General features: G+C 37.4%; 2 protein-coding genes and 1 pseudogene across 3 annotated transcripts; 1 reads left to right on the plus strand and 2 right to left on the minus strand.

The window, feature by feature from the left end:
- LOC140881718 (pumilio homolog 5-like) lies at nucleotides 1–7991 on the plus strand (annotated as a pseudogene).
- A 579-nt stretch (nucleotides 7992–8570) lies between these two features.
- On the minus strand, nucleotides 8571–9472 carry LOC140883922 (large ribosomal subunit protein P3z-like). The gene is made up of 2 exons (XM_073290545.1): nucleotides 9210–9472; nucleotides 8571–8904 (listed from the first exon to the last, which is right to left on the minus strand). Exons 1-2 carry the CDS (start codon nucleotides 9405–9407, stop codon nucleotides 8728–8730), a joined length of 375 nt encoding a protein of 124 aa, XP_073146646.1. The 5' UTR covers nucleotides 9408–9472; the 3' UTR covers nucleotides 8571–8727.
- A 2612-nt stretch (nucleotides 9473–12084) lies between these two features.
- LOC140880282 (uncharacterized) lies at nucleotides 12085–19398 on the minus strand. 2 transcript variants are annotated; one of them, XM_073284591.1, is made up of 4 exons: nucleotides 19268–19398; nucleotides 13263–13380; nucleotides 12881–13115; nucleotides 12085–12656 (listed from the first exon to the last, which is right to left on the minus strand). In XM_073284591.1, the coding sequence occupies exons 2-4, from the start codon at nucleotides 13368–13370 to the stop codon at nucleotides 12319–12321; spliced, it is 681 nt and encodes a 226-aa protein (XP_073140692.1). In that variant the 5' UTR covers nucleotides 13371–13380; nucleotides 19268–19398; the 3' UTR covers nucleotides 12085–12318. The 2 variants fall into 2 exon arrangements, with proteins under 2 accessions (XP_073140692.1, XP_073140691.1); XM_073284590.1 differs by lacking the exon at nucleotides 19268–19398 and adding an exon at nucleotides 15588–19147.
- Nucleotides 19399–19751: the final 353 nt, after the last annotated feature.

A 19751-nucleotide genomic window follows, 5' to 3' on the forward strand; every position in this document is an offset into this window, starting at 1 on the left:
TCCCGCTATATTTTGAAACTGCCCTGAAGTCAAATTCTCCACAAAGGTATAATCAATTTGCCTGGTGTTTGTACATTGCAATTCGCAACATACCTCTATTAAATTGTCGCTTGTGCCAATCAATGGCTGCTCTCAACTTCAAGCCCCCACAATTTTTCATCTTCCGGTGCGCAACTGTGCAATTTCTTGGATGTTTCCATTCACGTCCTACGAGTAAATTGCCCAGAATCAGCCACATGGAAATTTCTCCCTATTTTTGTTGAAACTTCACAATTTTTGTTTATCCATACATACCCCTGTTTGCCAAACAAATACAACCTCAGAAACCTTGAAATAAAATGTTTTCTCTCTTACCCAGCTCTGTCTCGCGGTGAAAGAATCATGGGTTGTGGAGTGTAAACGCTGATATGTACATGTAATTTAATTTGGTGAGATTTTTTTATTTAGTTTCACGACTGCTGAAGAAAAGGTTTCATTCATTTTTGTTGTTTTTATTAGTGTTTTTGGAACAGTGGTTAAATTTGCATCTTTGTTGCTGAAAACTCTAAAGATAGAGTTTTTATATATATAAAAAAGGGATTACCTTGTTCATGGTTTTCTGGCTTGTTTTACACATAGTTGCCTTGCTTGTGTGCTTGGTTTATTGTTCTTGTTCATTGTAATTAATTTACTTAGTTTTAGTGATTCCACTGGTTTTTGCTACTGGGTGATTTGGTTTTCATGGCTTGTTTTACACACAGTTATCTTGTTTGTGTGCTTGTTCATCGTAACTAATTTGCTTAATTTTAGTGATTCCACTGGTTTTTGCTTCTGGATGATTTAGTTTTTATGAATTTGTCCTATAAAGGATTGAGGAGTTTGTTTCATGTTGGTGTCGTGAAAACTTTTATGTTTGGAGATTAAAACACGCTTATTATCAACTAAGTGCTGGTGTTAAATTTGGCTGAGCTACGATTCATGAGGGACTAGTAAAAAAATTGACTCTGTTAGCTAATTGACTTAAGTTTTGAGCCATGGCGATAATTAATGTAATTTTTACTTCAGTCCATGAGTTTGGGAATGTGTATAACAGTTTTTATGCACATGTCACTATGTCAGCAGTAGAAAGAAAAGATCCCTGGAGTGTCTTTCCGTTGCCCCAATTAGAAAGGGATTAATAGAAGGGAAATTTCTGGTGCAATATTTGATTCCTCTTTTAAAAAGATGATTTGCATTTATACGTATCTTTTTTCTGGAGAGTGAATGTCAATTGCCCACCTATGTGGTGTCAGTAAAATTACCAGGGTTTCTCCAATTTGTAAAATGTTCTCCTCATACTAGCTCAATCATCATCTTGGATACGGCAGGGCTTGGAATGATCTGTTTCCTGGTTATGGGAACTATTACACTCGTGTTGTTTTCTGATAGACGTGAACTTATTAGTTATTTCGCAATGCATGTATTTTGCATTTTTTTTAAATAGATGCTGTGAATTGGATAATATTTTTAACTGAAATTTAGATACTTTTTTTTTTTTTTTTCCTTTTTTTCCCCCTTTTTTTTTCGTGATTGTGGAATGTTTTCTAAGTCAACTTGCCTGTTCTTATCAGGTTATAACATATGTGACATTTATACGACATTGTATGATTCCAACTATCTCATCGAATTTCCTAGCCTGGGGAGAAAGCTATCAGAAAGAAAGCCAATGAGCTAATGATGACTATTGAAGGGCGAGCCAAATTATTGCTTTATGGCATTTAGGAGTTTGTGAATTCTTGTCAATGAAGAATAATAATTGTGCACTGGTATAAGATTATAAAGAGCACAGCGATCTTTAATATCATGGCAATTGAAAGCATCATAAGGTTATTGGAAAAGAATGACAAACGGCCACAGCGTAGATGGTCTATCGGTCATGGATCATCAAAATCTGCTAAGCTGGGCATTGAAGCTTTTAGTCTGCCCCTGAACGTTCAAAGGTTTCAAAGCCTTGAGAACAACGTGATATCATTACCTATCCGGAGTGGAAGTGCACCTCCAAGCATGGAAGTTTCCATGGAGGAAAATGGTTTGGCTTATCCAAACTCCTCGATTGGTGCTTCTGAGATTGTCCAACAGCCATCTTCTTTTCCACAGGGTGGCTCTATTGTCAACTTGGATGAGCAAGTCCATGGGTACTCCAGTGGTTCAACAGGCAATGATCGGATGATAACTCATCATACCGAGAGTGCTGATGGATCTGTGCAAGTGAATGACGATATCATTCCTTCTCATGAGGAAGAGACTGAGAATGATAGGTCATCTGAATGGAGTGCATCTACATCTGTTGATAAAGCTGCTGTGTTTAGTCGCCCTAGTGGTTCCTTGGACTCTACACAGGTAAAATTTTGTTCCTGTAATGTGGAAGGAAAATATGTTCTAGGATGAACTAATTATTGGCAAAGAAAAGCCCCATTTTTTTATACAGAAATATCTTGCTGCAGATGGGCAACTTTTCCAGAAAAAAATTAAAACAAGAACTTACCACAGTTCCTATATTTCTGCCGCTAATTTCAAGGATATAAGTTGTATCAGTTTTGATTAGGGTGCGGGGGATCCATGTGCACCCATGCCCAAAACAATTCTGATTGACTTGAAATTTTCACGGTAGGATCGTCTCGAAAATGCGAATTCAACGATATATCATATGATACAAATTTCAATCGCGGTGGTCGGAATCGTGAAGATGGTCGGAAAGTGCAGAGTTCACTCAATTTCCGGCCATCTTCACAATTCCGACCACCGAGATTGAAATTTGTATCATATGATACATAGTTGGATTCGCATTTTCGAGACGATCCTACCGTGAAAATTTCAAAGCAATCGGAGTTGTTTTAGACACGGGTGCATATGGATCCCCGCACCCTAGAGTGCGGGGGATCAAAACTGTAAGTTGTATTGTTGCCATATTTTTAATTATATTGCGGTACTATATCATGAGATTTGCTGCTGTTAGATTTTCTTGCATGATCATTTTTGCTTGTTAACAAATACTGGATCGATGGTAATGAGAAATATCACAACACAGGAAGATTTCATCCCCACGTCAACACCTTCACATTCCTGGAGCCATAAATCCGTGGAAAAAGTTGTTTCTCAATCTAACTCACATGTGCCCGTCAGTCGTTCTGTTAGCACATCATCGATTTGTACAAATAATCCAACTCCCAGCTTGGATGATTTGTCACAGGTTTTACTACCATATGATCCTTCTGCTGCTTCTGTTCAAAGCTTGTCACTTGATGATGGTGTTAAAGCACCTACTGCTCTGAATTCAGACCATCACAAATTTCATAAGAAAGAGCTACTTAATCCCCAAAAAAGCATTCTGAAACAGCATGCAGCTCTTCCAGAAGGCAAAGTTTCTCCAGTTCAGGGCTCTTACACTCAGGCAGTTTATCCAGGAAAAGCTCATGCATGTGGTGACTCTAACCAGCTGTACCACGGTTCCTTGAGTGTTTCGATGGCAGAGGTACAACCAGTTCTCCAGACAACTGGATTCACACCTCCATTTTGTGCCCCATCAACTTCCTTTGTGCTTCCACAAAATTCATGTTATCCCTATCTACCTCCAGTTGGCTTTGTGATGCAACAATACAGCATGGGTGGATATCCATTCAACTCTGCAGTTCTACCATCATATCTGGCTGGATATCCATATCCCCCTCAAGGTGCTGTTCCTCTGGCTCTTGGCAGTGCTTCATTTCCACCGTTTGGAGCTTCAGAGGGAAGGAGTTTACATGCACATGATATCCAAAATCCGGAGCAGTTTTACGGGCAAGTTGGAATTTCCATGCAACCTCCCCTGGTCAATCCTTATCATTTGCAGTATTTCCAGCCAACCGTGCAAAATTATTATGGTGTTTTATACGAATTTGATCGTCAAGAAGAAAGAGTGCATTTTCCTTCTGCCTCTTTCGTTAGTCCAGTTGTTCTAGCTGGACCTGTGGGAGGGACCACTTTCCTTGTAGAGAGAAATAACACGAGTCTTTCTCACTCTTTTTCTGGTAACAGTGGCAAAATGCATGGACTGCAAACTCAGAGCTGTGGTGATATTGATTCCCATTCTTTACTTGAAGAATTGAGGGGCAAAGATTTGAGCTCTCTGATATAAAAGGACATATTTGTGAATTTAGGCAAGTTTCTACTGACCTGATTTTTCTCCGACACCCACAGTTATTGAGAACTACTGATTATTTGTAATATTTCACTTCAGTATTGATCAGCATGGGAGTCGATTCATTCAGCTAAAGCTTGAAAATTGTAGCGCTCAAGAGAAAGCATCTGTTTTTGAGGAAGTTGTTGTTCATGGTTCCGAACTAATGACAGATGTTTTTGGCAACTATGTTATACAGAAGGTAAGTTAGTTAATTACTTCGTGTTTTTTGGTAACCATATCGATATTCACTGCTTTTCATATATTTATTCTTGTGTTGTGCTTTTGTACAGCTTTTTGAATATGGTAGCCCAGACCAAAAGAAGGACCTTGCAAACCAGTTGGAAAATAAAATTTTGCAATTAAGTTTGCAGATGTATGGGTGTCGTGTAATCCAAAAGGTAACTGCTATCCCACCTAGAGTTTGTCATTGCTATTGATTTCTTCTGTGTGTTTTGAGTTTTTTTCTTTGTCACCATCATGTTTTGCTTGTTGATATTCTGTGTTTTGTATCACCGTTCACTTGTATCATTGTCATTTACTTATTCCCTACTTGCATACGTTATGGTATGCATTATAATTGCACGCACGAATACGTTTACCACTGAGAACAAAGGCATCTAATGCCTATATGAAGAAAAGTTTTAAATGATAGGGTGTGAACTTGAAAAAATGGCTTCAGTTTTTTCTTTAACTTGGTCATCTGAAAGTTCGATGATTTACAAAGACACTTGCGTATGATTCTCTCCCTCCTCTTTCATGAATGGATATAGCATTTCTGGTGCATTTGTGCGTACATAATTTCACTGGTCAAGTAAACGTTCTTACTGTCATGCGACATTTGCTCTGCACAAGAAGCCTTATCCTATTAGGCTATGCTGCTGTGACTGTCGAAAAAATGCTTCAGCAGGGATACGATATTTTGCTATAAACATGTATTAGTTTCTAGGTGTATGTGCTATGTTCCTTAGGGTAGAAGTCCTGCTGTTTGAAGTGAATTCTCCTTAGTTTTGTACTCTTTCTTCTAACAGTTTTTACCCTGCTCTTGCTAACAAGAAAAACTGTTCTGTTCTTTTGGTTGAATCTTCTTTAGGCATTTGAAGCTATTGAGTTAGAACAAAAGGTGCAGCTGGCTAGAGAGCTGGATGGACATGTTTTGAAATGTGTTCATGATCAGAATGGGAATCATGTTATACAAAAGTGCATTAAATGTATTCCTGCAGATAATATCGAATTCATAATTTCTTCTTTCCGTGGTCAAGTTGCCAATCTGTCGAGGCATCCTTATGGTTGCCGGGTCATTCAGGTAATTTTGCATATGCAACAGGACTGACCTGCTCATACTAAAATTTTGTTTCACTTTGCAGACTAAAATTGAAATGCTTACTTTCATTTATTTGCTTAAAGAGAGTTCTGGAGAATCGTGGTGATGGGTTGCAGACTCAGTTCATAGTTAATGAGATTTTGGATTCAGTTTATTCTCTTGCTCAGGACCAGTATGGTAACTATGTCACACAGGTTGGTTTCTTTTTCAGTTAATTGTGAAGCATTATATTCTTCATCTCTCCTTGTTTTTATCCTATCCTTATTTTGCTTGTCCATTATGGATTATATCATTGGTTATTATTGATTTTGTTAAGATCTAAATGTTAGATGAGCGATGGAGGGTGAATAATCCATTCAAGCATTGCTCAAAGTCAATTTGCAGCAGAGTTGCAATAATTTTATGATCTTAGTTAATTCTGTTGAGCAAGAAGAAGTAATGGATGATATGAAATTAGTAGTACTGGGAGCAAATAAATCAAATTTTTCCAGAGATTCAAAGATAAAAATTTTATACTCCTTGCGTTGAAATGCTTGAGAGATAACTCACTGGATAACTTGAGTTCAAGGTCGGTTGAGATCCTAATAGCATTACAATGGCAATTATAGTACTAAAAGATTGTCTTTATAGTTTCACATTGTTGAATACTTGAATTGTTTGATTCATTCATTCAGTTGATTCGATTCGGTATTCTTTAATATTATAAATGCTCCTTATTTTATATCCTTCAAAGCAAACAACCAGATTTATGGCCTCAGTGAATATATGTAGCTCATTCCTGGATATGGAGTTTGCAGTCTTTAACTTTTGCCAGTGAACTACATCTTAACAATTGACAGCAAGTACTGAAGATGGGGATCCCTCGTGAAAAGGCTGAAATCATCAAAAAGTTATCTGGGTCTATAGTACAACTGAGCCAGCATAAGTTTGCATCAAACGTTGTTGAAAAATGTCTGAAGTACAGTGATGCCACAGCAAGGGACATGCTGATAAGGGATATTATTGGCAACACCGAGCAAAACGATAACATATTGGTATGCAGATTTAAAACTCTTCAATTTGGCTGTTAGATGAATTTATGATATCCCACATTTGAGGTGAAATGCTTTTGCATTATGGATTACTTATTTTACTAGTTTTGTGGTTCAATATGATCATCATTTTTATATGTGTGCTTTTGTCACATTTTTTCTTTCTAAAGAATTGACAATGCTTAAAATTTTCATAGTAGTTCTCTTCTTATTGGAATTATATTTGTAACTCAAGCATTTAGGATAGTTTATCTTGCTAGCAAATCAAAGTCCTTGTATCTGCAAACAGTAAAGAAATGTAGAATTGAAGATAATTTCGAATGCCTCTAATTGTTGTAAAGCATCGACTTTATCCCTTGTTTTTAGCTGGTGAGCTTTGTGATCCATGAAGTATGGATAACATGAATAGGTTAATGAGTTGGGCAAATGAATCATAATGCAGCACAGATGATGTTCGTTTTTCGATTAATGTTATATTCTTTCAAAAAATGTAAGCTATCAGACATGCAGAACATGACCAACAAGGAAACAAGATTCATTCAATGGTACTTTTTGGCGAAAAAAATTTCGACTTCACACTTGTGCTATTTCTTGTTTGTGCACCGTAGATAATGATGAAAGACCAACATGCAAATTATGTCGTCCAGAAGATTCTGCAAAATTGTACGTCCGAGCAGAAGGAGTTACTGCTCGGCTTGATAGGGATCATCTTACAGCTTTAAAGAAATGTGCTTATGGGAAACACATAGTAGCTCGATTTGAGCAGCTATGTGGAGAAGGTTAGTTTTTTATGGCATATCTATAGCTTGACCATTCTGCATTTTGAGTTTTACTCTATGCACTGTCTTTCGTTATCCGAAACAGCCTGTGCATTACCTGCAAATTAACTTGAATTTTGTTCAGGCCTTTGAAAAAAAAAATCAACTTTAGAATCTCTCTGGGAAAGTTTTTCACCAGTGGAGAATGAGTAATTTTCCTGTTGATCCGACTTTAAAAAAATTCCACTTTTAAATTCGTTCTATGGCTTCTTCTTTTTCCCACAACTTTAATTTATTTTCATCATCCTCAGAAATTATAGCATAATGATCGTGATGCATATGAACGAAGCTACATCGCTGCTGTGACTTTCCAATGGCATCGGATTCATATGAATCATATCAAGTGCCAACCCGGCTCCAATTGTTGACCCAGCTTTACCTCTAAAGATTCTGAATCGTTTCTATTTCTTTTACATAAAGTTCAGAAAATGTACATTGCTATAGTTTGTGTTGTGCCATTTAGATGTTCGTGTAAAATGTATACTGATATAGTGTTGCACCATTTACATGTTCATGTAAAACGTATATTGATATATTGTGTTGTACCATTTAGATTTCGTGTAAAAATTAAAATGTATATTGATATATCGTGTTGTACCATTTAGATGTTTTGATGTATTGTGTAAGATGCGTGATATTTCCTTCGCTGGGTTCTCTCTTTTCAAATGGGTTTATTGTCAGTTGTCACTAGTTCAAATAGCAGAAATCACATTTAATTCACAAATAGAGAGCGTTTATAATTTGGACACGATCTTGAACCTCATGGCATGATCACCTTAAAAAAATTCTCCAATGGCATCTTGTGAACTAGAGAATGGGATAAAAGCAACAGATTGAATTGCCAAAACCAATACAAGAACACAAGTTGCGACGAAAATAATAAGTTGCTGCCTATGTGAATGTTACCTCCACCCTTCGATCCCGTCTATCCAAGATAGCATGGAAACAACACGCAACATGCAAAATCTTTAATTTTGGATAAATTAATGCTTAGCGAGCCCTAGTTCGGACGTTTCTCCATTCCATATTGAATGTGTGAGTAACTGAATCGCATATTGAGTGAAGGGAATTTAAAAAAAAACACACACACAAGTTTAGAATTGAACATGACCTTCGGATGGTTCAGTATGTTTAAAGACCTTTATTGGGTTCACAATTGAATGTGACAAATCCTCCAAATACAATCAACAAAAATGGCAGAAAAATGTATAAAATGATAAAAGTTGAGCCATCAGAAACTAACATGATGTATATTGAAGTGAATGTGACAATTCGTTGCAATATTCTTAATAGAAAACCCATAATCCAAAACACAAAACTTTAGTTTTTAACAAAGTAGGATCATAAAAAACCAAGCAGTTAACTGAAAGGCCAAGAAACCTAGTCGAAAAGCGAGAATCCCATGTCATCATCACTCTCCTCCTTCTCTTCTTTCTTTTCCTCAGCTGGAGGTGCCTCAGCAGCTGCGCCACCACCAGGAGCAGCAGCAGCAGCAGCACCCCCACCACCACCTCCACCAATGAATGCACCACCACCTCCACCACCACCTACAATCACCTGCATTTTCCAAAGATCGACACATATTACTGCTGAAGCAACAAATATTGTATCATAGAAGGTAAACTCCCTTAAAACCTTCGTGTGTCTAAAGAAATATGCACACAATCAAACCTTCTTGATATGTGAAATGCATCTAACAAATTATACAGCAGAATGTAAGGAGCGGTGGATCAATCAAAATTACACGAATAGCAGAATCAAGTCGCGCAATCAATCACAAATAATAACAATGCAACAGACACACAGAGCAGGTAAATAACCAAAAAAAAACGTAATTTGATAAATAAAAAAGAAGAGGAAACCTGGAAAACAGCGGAGCGCGGAGTTACGTAGGAGAATGAAGATTGGACGCCGCCGGAGGAGTCAACTGAGACGGCGGCTTGAACGAGCTTCCGTTGGAGAGCGAAAGTGCAATCGGCCGACGCCTCCAGCTCGCCGTTGAGCTGCTTAGCCGACCACTCGGAGCCGGATTCTCTGCAAACGAACGTAAACACTCCCATTTCTCTTCCCCGAAGGTGATCGGCGATTCCGCTTCGGTGATACAGCTGCCCAACTCTGAATCCAAATTAATTAAAACCCTAGTAATTATTTATGTGGGGAGCATGCGGAAAAGACATTTATGTCCATGATTTTTACTTGTAATTACGAAATTAGTATTTGAGATTGGGCCATTTTAAAAAAAAATGAACTGGACTTGTTAACAGGTCCTGGATTTTAGGCAAAAATCAAGTTTGAATCCGAATGTTAAGAATTTGGATCCCATCCAATTCGAACCGGGTTTCATTGAGCTTGTATAGTTGTATTCATTGGGCCACTACCATGTTCGGTTGGTTTTGGTTTCGGTTTCAATTCGGTTTACTTATTTGATTTAAATTTAAATAGTGTTTTGAAGCATCTCCCAAGAATCACTTCTTAACTTTTTTTATATAAAAATTTGAAATTTTTTGAAAAAAAAATGAAAAGTACTTCGTAAATACTCTCTCAAACACTATAAGAAACCAAAAAAGATTTAATATATATATATATATATATATATATATATATGTGTGTGTGTGTTGGGTTGGATAATTAAATCAAATAAAATTTTATTCTATAGTTTTTAATATATACTTATATATCTTTATTCCATTTCTTTCCCTACTCTTTCATTGTCAATATTGATTTTTCACACATTAAAATTTTTTAAAAAAAATCCTAAATGTGTATTACCTTATAGCATCATGTACGTGAAAATGGTCAGCTCCAAATCCAATTCCCTTTACTTATTTCAAGAATCGGAAGGCAAACATGATAATTTATAATCTTAATATTATTTGATTTACTATTCGCACTACAAATTATTGTGGGCTATCGCAAGTTGAACAAACCCTTTGAAGGAATCAAATCAGAGGGAATATAAAGATTGCATGGGTAGTCAAACCCTAAAACATTCCACATCCACTTCCCAAGTCAGACCACAGCCCCATACCTTCTCTTCGCAAAATATCATATTCTATTCCTGAAAAAAATACAATTTAAAAATAAATAAATACAAGCATTTGGATTTTGGAAGCAATCACAAGCCTCCTTTGGATTGGATGCCAAAAACAGACATGTTTCTGCATCACATGTTGACATCTCAAAAGATTAAAAAATTGAGGTGGAATAGTATGAGATCTCATATTCCACAATAATTATTATTATTATTTTTTTTTATAAATATAAAGATTAATATGTGTAATTTAAAATTATCTGAGGTTTACGATACTTGGAATGAACATGAGACATCATTAAATCACAAAGATCTATGACAACAAAACCATACAAGAGAACAGGGGTCAAAAACAACAAAAATCCGAGAGACAACACCTTTTGCAAGAGTCAACATTCTGTGGCACACGGACAACCAGCCAAGAGGATGAGAAAAAACTTGCAATTCAAGGTGCGAGTGGTTGGATTTAGGAACACGAATGTGATGCAGAATTTTTCTAATTTTGGGAGAAGAATATCTTCTCCACTCTCAGGCGCGCATTGCAGCTCCCCCACCATCATATAGTTGCACTATTTCAAAACCGTGTGCTGTTAGGTCGGATATCTATATATATGCGAGGCCTTCAACAGGACTTGGCTCATCTAAGGTCAAGAAAGAGGTCGAGAGCACTTGCATGACGATGCAGAGAGTGGAATGTAGCCAGGGATGATTTGCCGGCGCAGACACTTGTGCTTCTGATTGGTGTCCGCGAATTATCCTTGGTTACACTGGACTCTCTCCTTCTCATGCGAGGCTAGAGGCCAGTGCCCCAGTCGTATATCGTTTGAATCTGTCATCATCGCCAAATCTTGGTAATAAACCAGTTGGCTCGAGTGATAGAACTCTATTCTCTATAAGCAATCTTCGGTCCTGTATCACTTACATAATACTGTTACAACACACTAAAAAAGATCACATTCGAGTCCCACTGCAAAATCTCTATGTACATTTCCTCACATTTATCAGCGCCTGGCTGGCTGTTTGATCATCGGGAGCAGAAAGGTCAGTGAACTGCTTAACAATTTGTTCGCAAGTATATCATACTACGCTTTAATTCTATTTAAAGCACAAGGAATAAGTTGAATTGCATACATAAATTCTCCGGAATTACTGTCAGAAAATATTAAGATAATACATAAACACGATGGTTTCGCGCAGGAGTAGGCTAACGGATTTAGAGGCAATGATTCTCAAAAACATTTGCAGCTTCAATAAATTTATAAAGCAGTAAAGTCAAGGGTAGGGTGCGTGCTTATGTAGAAATCAGTCCCTAAGTTATGCAAGCATCCCATTGTTCTGCTTAGGATAACGTGTGACTCGAGCATTGAACAAGGTCCGCAACCCTCCAAGGGTATTCCGCCCTCAACCGATCCACTTGATCGGTAAGGGGGAAGATTCCTCCATATCTATATTCACAAGAAAAATCTATTCTGCTTTGTTCAAATAAAGATATAATGAAATCAGGGTTTGGGCACACCATTAAGGTTGTTTGTTATGTACTTTTAATGTGTCATGAGGCGTTCTACTAATCTATTACTATACTAGTGAGCTGTGATGAGCCGATACTATATCATACTAGCGTATGTGACACACCCACTAGTTAGCACATTGCATGCACGGAATAGAAGTTCGCTTTTGTAAAGGCATGAGAAATGGACACCAATATGAACAGGTTCAAAACAAAGCACCAGTTCAAAAATGATAAACGAATCATAGCTGCTGCTCTATTGTCAAATATAACATCTCAAGAAGCCTCAATGATACAGGCAACGGCTAACAGTCGTCCGTATACATATACATCCTAGCTACTGCTAAAACCTCTACCCGACTGGAGCACGAGATGCAACTGAAAACAACCAGCTCCAACATCGAAAGGTTAACTAAAACGTCGTGAAGCCCGGTTACCGGTACCAAACAACTGGAGTCGACGGGTTGCGGGGCAGTTGGGGAATCAAGCAGTGCTGCTGCTGCCATTGGTGCAAGTGATTTGCTGCACCAGGAACATAAACATTCTCTTGATCCACACCTACATTGTCTTCGATATCCATTTCCTCGGTTGCTTCAGCTTCCATCATCTCAGAAGTATCAGTTTGCTGACAGAATTCTGCTCCCTGCACGGAAGGGATTGTCGATGGAACCCATGGTATAATAGCTAAGCACCCATTATTTGAGTGCAAGTTGCTATCCTCTTCGTCAGCTATTCTCCAAGGGCTTGATTCATTTGACTGCCTAACTTGATCTGCAAAATATATATAGTACTATTAGAGGCTCAGTTTTGAAGTCGCGGATCGCCAATGAATAACCAATGAATAACAGAAAGACATAAATTCAAACCCTGGATCAAATATACTTTCCACGCACACTACTGCTTAAACAATCACCCAAATATTATGGAAAACGCAAAAACAAATCAAACGGAATGATTTCCAGCTCTAACCAAATACAAAGAAGTCTTATACTCACTTTTGATTCCGGAAATAATGTGAGGATCAACCGAAACCGAGAATTTGGCGGGTAAGTGCTGCAGCGGAGAGTCCACAGGCTTAAACAAGACAATAGCCCTCTCTTCCTTCTCGATCGGCAATTCTTCAATTTTCAAAACCCCTAAATTGCTATAATAACTCTGTTTCTGATGCACGGATTCCTCAAACCGCATGGGAATCTCACGCTCCTCTATAATCGGAGGCAATTCAGCGTCCTATTGAGAAAATTGATCACAAAAACTCCGAATTAAACGAATTTCAACTTCATCCATGAAGATTTCGATAATAACACACGTAAGATGGTGAAACAGGCGCGAAAGGAACTGGATCGAACAATACACTAAAGAACATAAAAAATTTACCAGCCTGCGGATTTTCCTGGCAGGAGAACAGAGAGAAAAATCGGAAAAATCATCGGTCACATCTTCTAGGTCTTTCCTCTTCATCTTCAACGGAGAATAACCCGCCATCGTCTCCTTCCTTTGTTCCCGCAATGTATCAAAAACCCGAATCAGTTACCCAATAGCTCAGATGAAAAATCAAGAGTAATTGAGATCGATCTTTGATAGATGAACAATTGGTGGGGAATGGAAGTTGCTAATATAGAGAGAGGAGACTGATACACCAGTTGTGGAATTCTTTCTTCCAGAGACATCCAGAACCCGGGAGAAAATGGACGCATAAGCTCCAAAAATAATTCATTTACGAAATTACCAAAAGAACATTAAAATAAAATAGTAAACTAATTATTTCAAACAAACTAATTTTTAAAAACCAATCAAATCACACAAAAACTCACCGTCTCACTGTACAATGCCGTATAATTTCGTGAGACGAGTCTTTTAATTGGATCTTTCATGAAAAATATTATTTTTTTTTTGCAAAAAATATACTTTTTATGATAAATTTGCGTACGATTGACATATTTCACAGATAAATATAGAATCTATCTATATTTGGGACCAGTTCATGTTGTCCTTGGGATTGCTACCCAAGAACAGATCGAACGGTCCGGATTAATCTGCAGATCAAATGATTTGATCTACAAATGATTATGGGCCGTTTGATCTGCCCTTAGGTAGCAACCTCAAGGGCAGCAACGACCGAATACTATATTTGATTTAATAATAATAATAATAATAATAATACTAATAATAATAATAATAAAGTTTGGTTGTTGTTAAAAATAATAATAATTATAATAAATTTTAAAATGCGACAATGGGAGTTCAAAACGGCAATAATGTAAACGTGTTAATTGGACTTCATCAATGAATGGATTGCATCAATTACATATATTTGGGTTAAGCTTAATTAGGACCCAACCCATTTTATTTACTAAAGTAGTACCCATTATTGGATCGTCTGATCGCAACTGGATGAAGCCCATATAATCAGATTGCAGAAGACCATACTTAGTAGTGAGTTTCGATATATCGTATCAAAAATACCGGTATAAAAAATTTTCATATCGATATTGATATCAAAATTATGAAATTTTGGTATGGAAAAAAATTTATACTGATACTATACAGATACCGAAAAAATTTGATATACCAAAAACATGTTTATATATTGAAAAAATTTCGGTATGATATCCCGATAATTCGAGATTTTGGTACGGTATGCCAGCCCTGGTCCATACCTGATTTATTGTTCTTGTTTTAAAAACATATGCCATATATAATTTTTTATTTTTTATAACGTGAGAACCGCAGTCGATTTTCGGTGTCTGGATATAAACTTTCGAACTAACGTAAGTGTATGGATATAAACATTCGAACTAACGTAATAGCTTGTAAAATACGCTAGTCACGTAAACCGCACTAGGCGAAGGTATTGGCAAGAGAAATCGAACTCATAACCTCTGACCAAATGCACACCTACTCCACTAACTTGGACACCCTCTTGACCGAGAGCCAGATTATTTTTTCACTTATAGAAGAATGGCGGTAAACCAAATTCAATTGGATCTAAAAATATTCCGATCTCTTTGGATTGATGAATTTAAGATGTATTTGAAAATTTTTTATTTGCTTGAATGAAAAAAAAATTCAAATGAATTTTAGATTAACTTTATATCAAATGCAATTTCAGTAGTAATTGTGATAGATTTTTAAGTAGATCTTGGACAAGTGTTTGAAATATATGTATAACATTTTTACTCAAATCAAATCATTCTTTCCGAACTAAGGTGGTGTTTGGGTTTGAATATATTGTTGGGAAAGTACTTGAAGAAAATTATTGATGAATTTGAAACCAATTATATTATCAAATGAATTTTATCCAAATAAACGGATGAACTTGTAAGTTGCTAGTATGTGTTTCAAATCATTTGCTTCAAATTTATCAAATTATATATCCAAATGCAATATAAGAGTTCGTGTTTTCAATCCATGAATGACCATAAATCCACATCCTAAGGTACGGAGATCAAAACCGTATATATATTTATATTTATTATTATAATTCAGGGGACCTATATCGAGTACATAAGGTCAGTGTATAATTCCAGACTTACCTACAAAATTATTCGTCTCATCAACTTTATATTAATAATAGCACTTAATTTTTAGTTTTATCTCGTATCATTTCAATTTTAAAAAATTAATAATTTTTATATTTTAATTTAAAAATACTTTAGGCTTTATCATCATCATCATCTGATGATGATGTCGAAATTTTACCTCGGGGTCGGTCTGGTAGAATGAATCCTCCAACTATTTTATGAAGCAAGTCGGGTCGGGTACCAATGAATTCTGCACAAGCAACAACTAGGTCAAGGGGCGCCGAAGGTGTTTTCGGCGTGACCCCTCCGATGCCTAAGTCAGCGTCTTGAAGGCAGAGGGTATGATTAATATGAAAACTGAGAGATATGAGTGCGTGAAAGTAAAAGTGAGTAATGAATAATGAATAGTGCAACCATAACAATACCTGTATTTATAGGGAAAGAATAATAAGTTACCTAGTAGAATTATAACATGTCTTGGACTAGGACTCTTCATCCATTGGTCCCTTTGTAAGCTTATCTCTATCTCGTGAATATTTGAAAAGATACATTCTTATCTCATATATATCAGAGTCCTACTTGAACTCGAAAAGAATACTTGCGGCCCATTAGAAACAGCCTAGGTCGGCCCATAATGACCAGCCTTGATCAAAGTTCAACATAGCCCAAACTGGGCTGGACCTTGACATTTTGGGCCATATCCGATAGACCCATTATAAACGAGCTCGGGTTGAAATATTTTCTCGAGGTAACAATAGTACCTTCCGAACTGGTCTAAAAGAAGAATGATTTTAGAGCAAGAGTACATAACTCCGACTAATTTACAATACCATGGAATGCCACTAATGTGGGCCACTGAGGTGGACTTTGAGTGCCAGACCTGCCTGGGCTTTGAATACCACTGACGTGGGCCACTGACGTGGGCTTTGGGTGCCGGACCTGCCCGGGCTTTGTAAACCACTGATGTGGGCCACTGACGTGAGCTTTGTGTGCCAGACCTGCCTGGGCTTTGTAAACCACTGATGTGGGCCACTGACGTGGGCTTTGTGTGCCAAACCTGCCTGGGCTTTGTAAACCACTGATGTGGGCCACTGACATGGGCTTTGTGTGCCAGACCTGCCTGGGCTTTGTAAACCACTGATGTGGGCCACTGACGTGGGCTACTGACGTGGGCTTTGAGTGCCAGACCTGCCTGGGCTTTGTAAACCACTGATGTGGGCCACTGACGTGGGCTTTGTGTGCCAGACCTGCCTGGGTTTTGTAAACCACTGATGTGGGTCACTGACGTGGGCTTTGAGTGCCAGACCTGCCTGGACTTTGTAAACCACTTATGTAGGCCACTGACGTGGGCTTTGTGTGCCAGATCTGCCTGGGCTTTTAAAAATTTGAACCATAGATTGGGCCTTACAACGAGATTGCATGCCCAATGTGATATAATTGGGCCTATAGCGAGATGGCATGTCCGATGTGATATAATTGGGCCTTATAGCGATATGACATGCCCATATGATGTAATTGGGCCTTACTGCGAGATTGCACGCCCATATGATGTAATTGGGCCTTAGTGCGAGATTGCACGCCCATATGATGTAATTGGGCCTTATAGCGAGATGGCATGCCCATATGATGTAATTGGGCCTTAGTGCGAGATGGCATGCCCGATGTGATATAATTGGGCCTTATAGCGAGATGGCATGTCCATATGATGTAATTGTGCCTTATAGCGAGATGACATGCCCATATGATGTAATTGGGCCTTAGTGCGAGATGGCATGCCCGGTGTGATATAATTCAAACAAAAATACAAGGAAATGGAAGTGCAATATAATATTGCGTAACGCATGACTTCACATAAAAAAATTATTATGAGATATCTCAAAATTTATCGCAACAAGAATAGTTTGCTAAAAAATTATACAACTTATCTTTATTTCTCGTGTGGCCGAGTAGGCTTGACTAAGTTGTCACAAGGTTTCAAGATATGGTGCCCCATAGTAAGTGACATGAGTTAAGTCCAGGCAAGGTTCATTAAGAGGCCGAAAAGTCCTGCAAGAGACATAACGGGAGACCACAAGTTTATTGTCAGTTTGGTAAACTTGTGAAAATGTCTCGTCTCTGAGACATTTGTCATTGTATTAAAGGGCTTGCCACGTGAAGCTTGTGAAGAAATATCCAAGAACAATAACCAGATTAAATAATGATATATAATTGAAGCTAGAAAATCATGAAATTATCTGCATTCATCATTATCAAAAGAAGTGAACTTTGATAATAAAAAACATTGGTCCATAATTCGACCAACATAAAATTTCAAACGAGAAAACTTGATTTCGCTTAACTCCATAAAGATTTAGAGAATAATTTCGTTCAAATCCCAAAGCAAAACGAGAATAATAATTTTAATCTAAAGAGTTTTATGCACCCAAGTATTTAAACTAGCTGACAAAAGCTAAGAAAAGCTCAGATACAAACCAAAACGTGCATCTAACTTATAGTAAGCACAAAAATACGAGTCTAATCTTATTATAATATTATACGAAAAAATTGGTAAAATCCACTTGCTGCATAAAGAATCAGATTTTAAATATGGTCTAAGAACTTTACCACCAAATATCTCGGAACAAGTGGGTATCCTAATGATATAATAGACCAAGCATTCTCATGTTTTCCGCCCATAGATGCCAAATAAGCCATGCTTAATCAAGAGAGGACTCGAAGAACTCCTCTTGATAAATATCATATTTCATTCTTTCGAAGAGATCAATTCCCGTAACATATTCATGGGATGATTTTCCTTCGTAGATTTTAAGTGAAAATTGATGAAATAATATTCAAAACTTCATGTATGTAAGTCAGCTTCAAGCAATGGATATCAGACTTGTGATCCAAACAAATTACCTGAATATTCATGTATGAAATAGGTTGATTACCTATGACAAGGACTATTCCCGACATTTAACTAATTGTACGGAATTCTCAAGAAAGATTATATATATATGAACTTTTGAATGACAATATATTGCAGCACCAAATTATATGAACTGAAATATTTTTTAAGCAAGCAACTCTTATGAGATGATTAACAGATTCCGACACTTCCTAATACGAGTTCATGGCAATATGGAAAGATATTATCCTACTAACCACACAATACAACATTATATTGTTATAATTAGGCAAAATAAAATCAAACTTATCTTCAAAAGTGGCGAGCCCATAAGTGTTGCTTCGAGACCACCCCCTTATAAAAATAACTCATGCCTTGGACATGAATTTACATCCCAATCTTTGATAGAGCAGTGTGATGAGAAGGAAAAATTTCATATTGTGGGATTCTTGAAGAAGAATTAACAATCCCATCCCTCGAAAATCCAAATCGGATGCCAAAATCTCAAAAACCCAAGCTGTTTTGTTTCGAGCACGGGAACAGTGAAAGTTTTGCTTCGATTTTCGGCGACTTTCAAGCAAATCGCACGGAATACCCAAAACAAGTTTGATTGCGCGACACACGACTTTCCTCGGCAAAATATTGAAGATAGATGCAACGATTGATGGGGCTCTTTATTCTGAGATATGCGCTTATGAGTTGGCTACGCGGTGGTAGGACGGACTTGGCCCGGCGGTGGCTGCCCGCGGCGGTGCGAATCGATTTTCAGGTGGTGTTTTGGGTGACGGTGGGTTTCGTGATGGGATTTGGCTTCGGTTGTTTTTTTGTTTTTTTGTTTTTCTCGATATCTTCTTTCACCGTAGGATAAAAAAAAAGTTATTTTTTTTCTCCCTTAATTCAACCATGTAGATAATCATGGGATTATATTTCGTTCCCACATACGGCGCCAATTGATGATGTCGAAATTTTACCTCGGGTTCGGTCTGGTAGAATGGATCCTTCAACTATTTTATGAAGCAAGTCGGGTCGGGTACCGATGAATTTTGCACAAGCAATAACTAGGTCAAGGGGCGCCGAAGGTGTTTTCGGCGTGACCCCTCCGATGCCTAAGTCAGCGTCTTGAAGGCAGAGGGTATGATTAATATGAAAACTGAGAGATATGAGTCGTGAAAGTAAAAGTGAGTAATGAATAATGAATAGTGCAACCATAACAATACCTGTATTTATAGGGAAAGAATAATAAGTTACCTAGTAGAATTATAACATGTCTTGGACTAGGACTCTTCATCCATTGGTCCCTTTGTAAGCTTATTTCTATCTCGTGAATATTTGAAAAGATACATTCTTATCTCATATATATCAGAGTCCTACTTGAACTCGAAAAGAATACTTGATGCCCATTAGAAACAGCCTAAGTCGGCCTATAATGACCAACCTTGATCAAAGTCCAACATA

The sequence above is a fragment of the Henckelia pumila genome, chromosome 2 (genome assembly GCF_033568475.1).
Source record: "Henckelia pumila isolate YLH828 chromosome 2, ASM3356847v2, whole genome shotgun sequence".
Classification (NCBI taxonomy): domain Eukaryota; kingdom Viridiplantae; phylum Streptophyta; class Magnoliopsida; order Lamiales; family Gesneriaceae; genus Henckelia; species Henckelia pumila.

Bases quoted from the DNA above. Each gene is read 5' to 3' on its own strand.
- LOC140880282 (XM_073284591.1), bottom strand. From the start codon at position 13,370: ATGGCGGGTTATTCTCCGTTGAAGATGAAGAGGAAAGACCTAGAAGAT. The intron at 13,116-13,262 runs GTAAATTTTTTA...TTTTCTCAATAG, and splicing joins CCAGGAAAATCCGCAGGCTG to GACGCTGAATTGCCTCCGAT. The intron at 12,657-12,880 runs GTGAGTATAAGA...TATATTTTGCAG, and splicing joins CATTATTTCCGGAATCAAAA to ATCAAGTTAGGCAGTCAAAT.
- LOC140883922 (XM_073290545.1), bottom strand. From the start codon at position 9,407: ATGGGAGTGTTTACGTTCGTTTGCAGAGAATCCGGCTCCGAGTGGTCG. The intron at 8,905-9,209 runs GTTTCCTCTTCT...TGGAAAATGCAG, and splicing joins CGCGCTCCGCTGTTTTCCAG to GTGATTGTAGGTGGTGGTGG.